At 43.0% G+C, this 11,509-nt stretch overlaps 1 protein-coding gene across 2 annotated transcripts in view; it reads right to left on the bottom strand.

The window, feature by feature from the left end:
- Positions 1-11,477, bottom strand: part of chchd6b (coiled-coil-helix-coiled-coil-helix domain containing 6b) — a 22,896-nt gene extending 11,419 nt beyond the window's left edge. Inside the window, exons 1-6 of one of the 2 annotated variants that reach the window (XM_082136240.1) lie at positions 11,280-11,477; positions 10,417-10,510; positions 10,037-10,085; positions 8,712-8,844; positions 6,359-6,379; positions 5,501-5,584 (exon numbers count right to left, since the gene is read on the bottom strand). In XM_082136240.1, the coding sequence (XP_081992366.1) occupies positions 5,501-5,584; positions 6,359-6,379; positions 8,712-8,844; positions 10,037-10,085; positions 10,417-10,510; positions 11,280-11,363 (465 nt within the window). In that variant the 5' untranslated portion in view covers positions 11,364-11,477. The remainder of the gene's footprint in view (positions 1-5,500; positions 5,585-6,358; positions 6,380-8,711; positions 8,845-10,036; positions 10,086-10,416; positions 10,511-11,279) is intronic. The other variant, XM_082136241.1, reaches the window with a different exon arrangement.
- Positions 11,478-11,509: the final 32 nt, after the last annotated feature.

Below are 11,509 nucleotides of genomic sequence, written 5' to 3'. Positions count from 1 at the left end.
GACACTGGCTCTCAGGCGGACGGTAACCTGCACGAGGTGTGCAAGCGAGCCGCGGCAAAACTGGGCCTAGCGTGGCCCGCGGCCCAGGATGCAGAAGGAGCAGAGAGGGACCTTTATGACGGGAAAAGGCTACCGCCTGCTCAAACCACAACAAGACAACTCCTACCTGCCGTGCCGGCGTGCATGAAGGAGATGTCCCGCCATTGGGGTAGCCCCTTTAAGAGCAAGCTCCCGACCAAGGGATGCTCTAAGCTTGAGATCCAAGGAATGGGAGAGCTGGGGCTGGCCGGACCCCCAGCGATAGAGTCTTCAGTGGCCTATCACCTCCATCCGAATCGGCGATCTATTTCTGCCTCATCCCAAATTTTGCTGCCGAACAAGATGGAGCGTCTGACCGCGTCCGTCTATCAGAGGATGTACAAGTATGCGGCGCAGTCAGTGTGCTCGCTGAACGCGGTGACTTTACTGTCAGCGTACCAGGCAGAGATTTTGGAGGAGATGGGGCGACAACTAGATACGGGAGTGCCGAACCCAGCACTCTGGGACGAGATATGTGTGGTAAACGACCTAATTCTCCGCTCTTCTCGTGGCGCGGTGCAGGGCTGTGGCCGGGTTATGGGCTTGGCCGTTTCAGGTGAGAGAGCGTTATGGCTGAACCTGTCTGGATTAAGCGACGCTCAAAAAGCAGAGGTGATGGACGCTGCGTTCGACCCAACTAAGGGCCTTTTCGGACCAGCTCTCGAGAAAATGAGAGAAACCAGCACCCTCAGGAAACAGGAGGATGAGGCTTTTAACCTCTGTTTACCACGCAAGCAAACACCGCGACCACCCTCTCAGCCAGCACGGCAGGGTTTTGCAGCAGCCGCTGCGGCGAGAGGGAGACAGACGGGGGCTAGGAGTGTGAGACCAGCTCCCAGCGGACAGCAATCTGGCCATCGTCCGAGATCGGATGGCTCCGGACCCTGGGGGAAACATTCATTTGCGGCCGCGGCGGCGAGAAACCGCCCGCCCCACCCCGAGGATCGGAAGAAAAAGCGTGCGACCTGACACGCGAATGTTCCCCTGCACTTCTCTCTCCGCCCGCAAAGAGAAGGAGGGGGTCCAGCCCTGTTGTTCTCAGTTCAGTAAGGGCTCCAGCTATAAGCTATCAAGTTCAAAATGTTCTCCAGTGTCACCAAGCACTCACACGGGGTTTTCAAACGCCCATCAGTTCAGGGGAATGTTTAATAAAGAATGCATTATCGCATCCAGGCCACAGGCTAAGGGCGATATGCTCCCCGAATTCAATAAACACAATAAATGTTTCACTATCGCAGCCAGGCAGAAAGCCGAGGGCGATAGATTGCAAAAAAATCCAAACATTGAAATGTGTGTCCCTAGCCTCTCCGCCGGAGGGAGCGCGCGCGCCTTCAGAAAGGGTCAGCGCAGAGACGGTAATGACGTCATCAGAGCGCGCCTGCGTTGGGGAAGCATACAGGGGACCTCTCTCGGCTCGCATACTCAGTTGGCGCGCATGCGCAGCTCATCCGTGGGTTGTAAACACGATTTCACGGGGATACAGACTTCAATTTGCCATGAAACCACCCAGATTCAATGGTATGATAGTCTCAGTGGCCGAGGGAGAATCAGCTCGCGTCCTGACGGCCGAGATAGACACTCTTTTAGACAAACGAGCCATCAGAGTGGTGCCAAAGGAAGTGAGCTGTCAGGGTTTTTATTCCCGTTACTTTGTGATCCCAAAGAAGGGGAGCATATCCCTGCGTCCAATTCTAGATCTCCGTGTGTTAAACAAGCACCTACGGAAATATTCATTCAAAATGTTGACACACAAAACACTTTGTCGATCCATCCGCCAGAACGACTGGTTTGTGACGATCGATCTGTCAGACGCGTATTTTCACATAGATGTTTACCCGTCTCACAGGAAGTATCTCAGGTTTGCATTTCGAGGCACTGCTTACGAATTTCAGACAATGCCCTTTGGTCTGTCTCTAGCACCAAGAGTATTCAGCAAATGTGTGGAAGCAGCACTTTTTCCGTTGAGAAACAAGGGGATAAGAATACTGTCGTACATAGACGATTATCTGATATGCGCCTCGTCGAAAGAGCAAGCAATCAAAGACGCAGACATGGTGTTATTGCATCTCGACAGCTTGGGATTCAGAATAAACATGGAAAAGAGCAGCTTAGAGCCAGCTCAGCACACAGAATATCTAGGACTCAGTTTAAACTCCCTCTCCTATCGAGTCACTCTGACAGAGAGGAGGATCGCATCCTTCACTCAGTGTCTCTCCCGTTTTCAGACGGGGAAAATTGTCCCGTTCAGACTGTGTCTACGAATGCTGGGTTTAATGGCTTCAGCGATATCTGTAGTACGGCTGGGACTACTTATAATGAGAGACTTTCAGCGCTGGGTCGCGCATCTGCGTCTGTGTTCTCGGCGTCATCTCAACCGACCGGTGAGAGTGACTTATGCGTGCGTCAGAGCGCTCAGACATTGGAAAAGCCCCGCGACCCTCAGATCGGGGATTCCCTTGGGGGCAGTGTCGTCGAGAGTCACTATGACAACGGACGCGTCATTAAAGGGCTGGGGAGCGACTCTGATGGGCAGAGCTGTGAACGGTGTGTGGCCTCCACAGCTGATTCACAAGCACATAAATTACTTGGAATTGTTGGCAGTGTTTCTAGCGCTGAAACATTTTCTGAGCTTCATCAGGGGCCAGCATGTTTTAGTGAAAACAGACAATTCCACAGTGGTTGCTTATATCAACCGACAGGGAGGCACACGCTCTCTTCAACTGCACCAGCTGGCAAAGGAGCTGATTGTGTGGTGCGACATAAGGCTTTTATCCATCAGGGCAACCCATGTTCCAGGGATATTGAACAGGGGAGCAGATTTATTGTCCAGAGGAAATCCCCTGTACGGAGAATGGAAGCTTCATCCCCAGGTGGTGAAGCAGATATGGCAGAAATACGGCCAGGCGGTCGTAGATCTCTTCGCCTCGCAGGAAAACGCTCAATGTCCTCTGTATTTCTCTCTGGCGGACGGAAATGCACCATTGGGTGTGGATGCTTTAGCCCACCCATGGCCAAATGTCCCGCTGTATGCATTTCCCCCTCTGAGCCTGATTTCACCCACTCTGGCCAGGGTGAGGGAAATGGGATTGTCACTAATACTGATAGCTCCACGGTGGCCATCCAGACATTGGGTGGCCGAGATAGTTCAACTACTGTCAGGTCAGCCGTGGCCCCTCCCACCCCGGAGGGACCTCCTGTCACAAGCGGGGGGGGAAATCTACCATCCTCACCCAGACAGGATAGCTCTCTGGGCCTGGCCCGTGAGAGGTGGAATTTAAGTGCAACAGGTCTGCCCCCATCAGTCGTACACACTATACAGAGTGCAAGAGCCTCTTCCACTCGCTCACTGTATAGTAATAAATGGCGAGTCTTTGAAGGATGGTGTGGACGGAGTCATATTGTCCCCTTTCAATGTTCAGTGAGGGACATATTATGTTTCCTCCAGGATCTGTTAGAAAAAGGGAAAGCTTTTTCTACGATAAAGGTATACTTAGCGGCTATATCTGCTTGTCATGTGGGTTTTGGTGACAAGACAGCAGGTCAGCACCCTTTAATAAGTCGCTTTATGAAGGGGGCACGACGTAAGAGGCCAGTGGCCAGGCGGATGGTCCCATTGTGGGATTTGTCTACGGTTTTAGAGGCCCTTTCTCAACACCCTTTTGAGCCGTTGGAAGCTATAGGGTTAAAGTTTCTCTCTCTTAAGACAGCACTACTGTTAGCGCTGGTGTCAGCTAAGAGGGTGAGTGACTTACAGGCTCTGTCGGTCAGCCCGTCTTGTCTGCAGTTTTCTCCAGGGTTTACAAGGGTTTCCTTTCGCCCTAACCCTGCTTTCGTACCTAAAGTAGTGGATGCGTCGTATAGATGTCAAACTACAGATCTTGCAGCTTTTCACCCTCCTCCGTTCTCTTCTCCGGAGGATAGGGGGTTGAATACCTTGTGTCCTGTACGGGCGCTTCGTGTGTACGTGGAAAGGACAGCAGGTTTCAGAAAAAATGACCAGCTGTTTGTGTCATGGGCTACTCCTCACAAAGGGAAGCCATTGTCATGTCAGCGACTGTCCCATTGGATTGTAGAAGCTATTTCTTTAGCATATAAATGCAGAGGTTCCCAACCTCCCGCAGGCTTAAGGGCCCATTCCACTAGGGGCATGGCTACATCATGGGCCTTACTTAGGGGCGTTTCGGTCCAGGAGATCTGTGCTGCAGCAAGCTGGGCCACGCCGCACACTTTTGTGCGATTTTATAGACTGAATGTGTCTGAGCCATCCTTAGCTCATGCAGTATTAGGAGCCAGCACGTCAGGTCCCATATGATAGGTATAGCGTACGTTGCAATCCGGGAGTGGTCTATATCTCCCATAGTGAAACACCGAGCGAAGTTAGAAAAAGAACGATGGGTTACTTAACGTAATCCCGGGTTCTTTGATAACAGAGTGAGGTGTTTCACCAACACTTCCCTCCTTGCACAGGAACGGGAAGAAATCTCTCTATAATGACTTCGTAGGGGTCGACCTGAGTAATATAGGTGGGGGCGGAGCCTGATCTCAGGTCGACCTGTCTGTCAAAGACAGACGTGGTGGCATAGGAGCTTCCGTAGTTGGTCACGCCCAAAGCGATTCCCATAGTGAAACACCTCACTCTGTTATCAAAGAACCCGGGATTACGTTAAGTAACCCATCGTTCTTCTACAGCCGTCGGCTCACTGTTTAGGGTTTACGAGTTCATACATTTCTTTTGATTTAAAATAAATATATTCTTTTATATTTCAGTTCTTATAAAACTCATTTATTTTATCTTCAGTTGCTGTGATTTCTGCTGGAGTCACATTAAATAAACACAAGTTTAAACTTTCTCTCTTTCCTTCTTCAAGCAGTTAATATTAATAAATGACACACACACACACACACACACACACACACACACACACACACACACACACACACTAAAGTGGCGTGGCGCTAATCAGATGAAGCCGTATAATCACCACCTCTGTTATCGAGTTTATGCAAACAGTTGTATTTATAAATGCTATATTTAATATGAGCATGAAGACATCAGAGAGAACAAACATCTTCAGCCTGAAGCGCGTACAGTAACATCAAAGACACGAGAGTGTGTGTGTGTGTGTGTGTGGAAATGTTTCAGATTCAGTGTTTGGTGGATTCTTCACTGTCTGTGTTTGTACTTCTGAACGCCATATTTAGAGAATATCACCACAAATATGTTGAAAATGATGCGTGATGAAACAAAAGTTCACTCATGGACCAGCCCGAGTCTTCAGACCTAAACTCTCAGTGTTTGTGAAGGACACACACACCTTCTTCTCCATCAGTGTTTGTGAAGGACACACACCTTCTTCTCCATCAGTGTTTGTGAAGGACACACACACCTTCTTCTCCATCAGTGTTTGTGAAGGACACACACCTTCTTCTCCATCAGCTGCAGCTGCTGCTTGTAAAACTGCTCGAGATGTTTGAGCTCCTTCTCTTTCTTCTTCAGCTGTCGGGCCTGATCGACACACAGAACACACATCTCAACATCAGCAGAGCAACACAACTCTACACACACACTGAAGCAGTGAGGATGAGCAGAACACGATGATGAAGATCTGATGATGAATCTGAACACATGACAGAAACTGGCGGATTATGAAGAGTAGCGGCCAGAAAGAGGAGAGACACACAGGCGTATCTCCACACACACACATAAAACAGTATGATGGGACAGAATAAAATGACACACTTCAGCTGCATGTATAAGATGATACACATTCAGTGTGTGTGTGTGTGTGTGTGTGTGTGTGTGTGTGTGTGTGTGTGTGTGTGTGTGTGTGTGTGTGTGTGTGTGTGTGTGTGAGTGTGAGTGAGTGTGAGAGAGTGCATGTTTAATCACATCGACTACACAAATATTTGGAAGACTTACAGTAGCAATAAACACACACACACACACACACACACACACACACACACACACACACACAGACAGACAGACAGACAGACAGACACACACACACACACACACACACACACACACACACACACACACACACACACACACACACACACACACACACACACAATATTAATAAATACTATAATATTAGCTAAATAATACAAAATCAATCTCTTTCATTTTAACCACCAGTCATTTTAGAGACACTTTTCACCATCCAATCATCATGAATAAAATCTAAACGGTTGAATATTGTGTTTCACGACAGACGAATCGTTTTATTCACATGAAGTGAAATACAGCTGAGATTTACAGCGGACGGCTTCTTACCCGAACACTCAACTCATCCGGCTGACAGAGAGCGGAGAATGATGAACACAGATTATAGGAAAGAAGAAAGAAAGAAAAGAAAGAAAGAAAGAAAGAAAGAAAGAAAGAAAGAAAGAAAGAAGAAAGAAGAGAAAGAGAGAAAGAAAGAGAGAAAGAAAGAAAGAAAGAAAGAAAGAAAGAGAGAAAGAAAGAAAGAAAGAAAGAAAGAAAGAAAGAAAGAAAGAGAGAAAGAAAGAGAGAAAGAAAGAAAGAAAGAAAGAAAGAAAGAAAGAAAGAAAGAAAGAAAGAAAGAAAGAAGGTAATACTGGACATCATTTCTGCAAATTTTAATTTAACAAAAACACTTGGACAGGATTCCTAATAATGAATTAGCACACATGCTCATAATCAGAACCTCAGCTGACAGAAAGATTTAATCAAACACAGAGAGAAACACCAAAAACAACAATATTGAGAGCAATAATAAGTCCATTCAAGTCCTTTTCGTTTTTGAATGCAGAAAGAATGTATTGTCTTTGGTTTTGTTACTTTTAGTTACCGGTGTAATTTATTTTTGTTTATTGTTAAAAAACAAGAACACTAATAATTTCCTGTGTTAAAATGAATATTTAATAGCAAACTTCAATAAATAAAGAAGATTCAATATACAAAAATATTTTATTTAGATTATGTTTTTAAATAAATCAGTATTATAGTTCATAGTATGTGTATGAATCCTGGTACTTTACCATAAATTAACCATTTGGTAGAGGCTGATATTTAAAAAATGATGGGATGTGTTGAAAAAAACAACATAAGAAATAATGTATTTATAGACACGTTTTGTGTCATAATTTACACGATTATGTAATAATACATAAGCGACATAAGAAATGCAAACAATATTTTTTTTCAAATGCCTTTTTCTTGGTGGGTCAGTTAAAGGGTTAAGAAGTCATAAATATGAGTAAGTGATGAGATAACAAAAACAAAAACAAAATTATGACATAAAAGACAGTATGTAATCATTTCAGCTTTTTATCTCATAATTTCGACATATTGATAATGGCAATTATGACTGTATGTTATGACTAAACTTTTTATTATGACTTTTAAACTTTTTATTATGACTTTTTCAGCTGACAGAAAATTAACTGAAAGAGAGAGAGTGCAAAAATAAAATATTGTTATAAAGTTTATCATTTATTAATGAAGTTTTATTATTATGTATAAGTTTTATCTAATTATGAATAATTAGAATTATTATAAATGACTGTGATTAAATGTCAAGAAGGGCCTCAAACAGCAATATGAAATCAAACGCCTCTGCTGCCATCTAGTGCACACTAATACAAGATCTAGCTGGAGATGATGATGCTTTATGCTTCTCCAAAACACTGGAATTATTTGTGTTTGTGGGACTTAAACATGACTTTAATGTTTAGATCAAATATATTTTTAAAAATCAAAAATGAGTTTAATGGAACATAAAGCATGCAAATGTGAATTCCGAGGACTGTGAAATCAACTGATCATGTGTGTCATAATGATAAAAGCAAAACAAATATCTGAGAAAACAAACTCAAAATTTGAGACACAGAATATTTACTTGAAAGTTCTTCATAATATATATTCCTTTGTGAAAATCAGAAGTTATTTGCTTAAATAAAACTTGTTAAGATACTCGTGTCAGAGTACTGTTTCCATCCACTTATTTTTATGTGCATTTTGGGAAATCGCATAAAAAACACTGTTTAGAAACGTCAAGATGTGCATAAACTCTACAAATGCACATATATTGAGTTGAATTTTTTATCCGATAAGAAGACGAGCGCATAAACTTCGATGGAAACACATTTACTGAATAAATCCCTCGATGTGCAACAATAAACTCATGTGACTTTCCCTCAGGCTGTGATTGGATAACTGGAGTAACCAGTGGACCAATGGCGTCACAGCATCTCTAATGTTGGTTTGGTGTTTCTGAAACGCCGGAGTGGAAGTGTGTGATCAGAATGATTTGGTGTAATTCCCTCCAGAAGCGTCTCACACACACGAGTGTGTTCCTGAACACCAGCATCCGAACGCTAGAGAACATGACAGCGTTTACTGTGTTTCGTCTGACGCTCTGACACACTCGTTTATGATGGAGGGAGAAAGAGAAAGATTGCAGAAACTTACAGTTTTATTACTGATAATTTGCACTAATTTCCCAGGAAGTGATGATTTTGTTCTCTTGAACACATGGGATGGAAACGCTGCTTATTCACACATGTTTTATGCGATATTCCAATTTTGTGCACAAGTTAAATTCACAGCTTTGATTGGAAACACAGCTAGTGTGTGTAGCAGAGACAGAAGAAGAGTGTCTCACCAGGGTGTGTGTTTTCTGCAGGTCCTGGAGTGTGTTTGCTCTCTCTCTCATGTCGTCTCCCATCGCTGTCTCTCTCTCTCGACGGGCGATCCGGGTCAACTCTTCCTGGACCAGAGCCTGTTCACGCTCGAACCTGCAGACACACACACACACACACACACACACACACACACACACACACACACACACACACACACACACACACACACACACACACACACACACACACACACACACACACACATCAGGACTAAACCACTGCGGCCAGTGAAGACTAGCCCAGATTCAAGTGAACCCAGGACACATTTCAGACACAAACCTACTGACATGCACAATAATCTCATTCTCATTACTGTGAACATAATAATTAATGATATATTATTTAAAGGGGTGGTTGATTATGATTTGACTTTTCTAACTTTAGTTAGTGTGTAATGTTGCTGTTTGAGCATAAACAACATCTGCAAAGTTACAACGCTCAAAGTTCACAGCAAAGGGAGATCAAAGACTTATTTTACATATTGTGAAAAGAGCATTATACCCCCCCTTTAATCTGCCAAGTATTTATGCATCATGGTAGTATTAAAATGTGATGATTTTCAGGGTTTTTATCACTAACTAAAACCATTAAAACATTTTTGTTAAATGAAGTAAAGCTGAAATAAAATAAAATATAAATATTAGATGAAAAAATATGAAAATTAGAAATGTTGCCATGTCAACTAACTGAAATAAGTACTGAAATTACTAACAAAGAAAAACGTATAATGAAATAAAACCTAAATAGTAATATTTAAAACAAAAGAACAATACTACAAATTTCAAGAAAATAAAATAAAAATGCTAAATATAATACTAATTATATATACACTATAGCTTTTAATGAACAATGAGTATTACAAAAACAAACAAAAGTAGAAATTCTGAATTTAGAATTTAGAAAGCGAATTTGGGTAGAAATGTGCATAACTGAAATAAATATTAATAAAATATTTTAAAAACATATACTTTTATCTCATGTTTTTATACTATATATAAAGTAATATTTAAAGGAATAGATTCTAAATGAATATATAAAGTGGGAAAAATATATGTATATACCTTTATATATTCCTATATATATATATAGTATAAAAAAAGCTTTTGAGATAAAAAATGAATTTTTTATTATTTTATTATTTATTAAAATATATTAAGCGCACGATTGACTGATTTTTAGCAGAGTTGGAGTATATAATATGGCAGAGGCTGTGATAGACCTGAATGTCTGCTGTGAAACACACACACACACACACACACACACACACACACACACACAGACTCACCGTCTCCGAAGCTCCTCCGGTGTCTCTCCTGCAGAAGGTCTGGAAGCTCCTGAAACATCAGAAACACAGTGAGATGAGTGTGTGTGTGTGTGTGTGTGTGTGTGTATGTGTGTCGCAGTGAGATGAGAGATGAGTGTGTGTGTCGCAGTGAGATGAGTGTGTGTGTGTGTGTGTCGCAGTGAGATGAGTGTGTGTGTGTGTGTGTGTGTGTGTGTCGCAGTGAGATGAGAGATGAGTGTGTGTGTCGCAGTGAGATGAGTGTGTGTGTGTGTGTGTGTGTGTGTGTGTGTGTGTGTGTGTGTGTGTGTGTGTGTGTGTGTGTGTGTGTGTGTGTGTGTGTGTGTGTGTGTGTGCGTGTGTGTGTGTGTCAGTAGCAGTACCTGGATCAGGTGTGTCTCTCTCTGGTTTGGGTGACACTGGTTTCTGTGGAGAAGATCCCGACTCCCGCATCCGCTGAAGAACATCACCAGACAGCTGAGAGCGCGCACACACACACACACACACACACACACACACACACACTTACAATATTATAACTGATCCTCTAAATATCACTTTAAATACAACTGTGGATTTACAAAAGTGTAGAAACTTTTTAAAACTTTCACTCTAGTATGCTTTTGGCTAGACAGCAGACACTGAGTTTTTATTAAGTAAATACTTAGTATGCCACTATTTCAACTTTTATGTCATTAGTATGACTCTCTCTCTCTCTCTCACACACACACACACACACACACACACACACACACACACACACACACACACACACACACACACACACTCACACTCTCTCTCTCTCTCTCTCTCTCTCTCTCTCTCTCTCACACACACACACACACACACACACACACACACACACTGTTCACAGATCAGTCTTATCTCACTGTTCTGAGTCATTCATTGACCTTGAGTGAGAGCAGATAAAATGACAGTCCAGGTTTCGTTTCCATGTCACAGCACAACTATGACACAGCACTGATGATTAACAAACATGCTTTAAATGAGCAGATTTAATCGCTATATCACATTTAAATCATCAATGCAGCCAATGACACACACAAATCAACGACACTTTCACTTTCTCAGTGCCACTGAAGTTCAATAAGGACAGTTACACTACTCTTCTGTTTATAAAAGCACATATCCCATTAAAGTCATATATATAATGCTATAACAGTATCAGGATCTAACTGTGTGTTTGCAGTGATGATGATGATGATGATGATGATGAGTCTGTCACCTTCACTCCCTGCAGGACCGTGACATTGTCCTGTTCGTCCAGTCCGTAAGTCACAGACCCGCTCCTGCTGTCAGCGGCCCCCATAATCACCACAAATATTACAATATCACCCCGATTCAGCTCAGGGTCACGGTGTCCCTCTACACGCGCATAAAATCATCAAACATCCTATTACAGTTTATCACGCGTCATCATGTGGACGCGAAATGAATCATGGGAAATGTAGTTCA

This window comes from Leuciscus leuciscus (assembly GCF_965113295.1).
Source record: "Leuciscus leuciscus genome assembly, chromosome: 14".
Lineage (NCBI taxonomy): Eukaryota > Metazoa > Chordata > Actinopteri > Cypriniformes > Leuciscidae > Leuciscus > Leuciscus leuciscus.
This window is presented reverse-complemented; position numbering and strand designations above follow the sequence as displayed.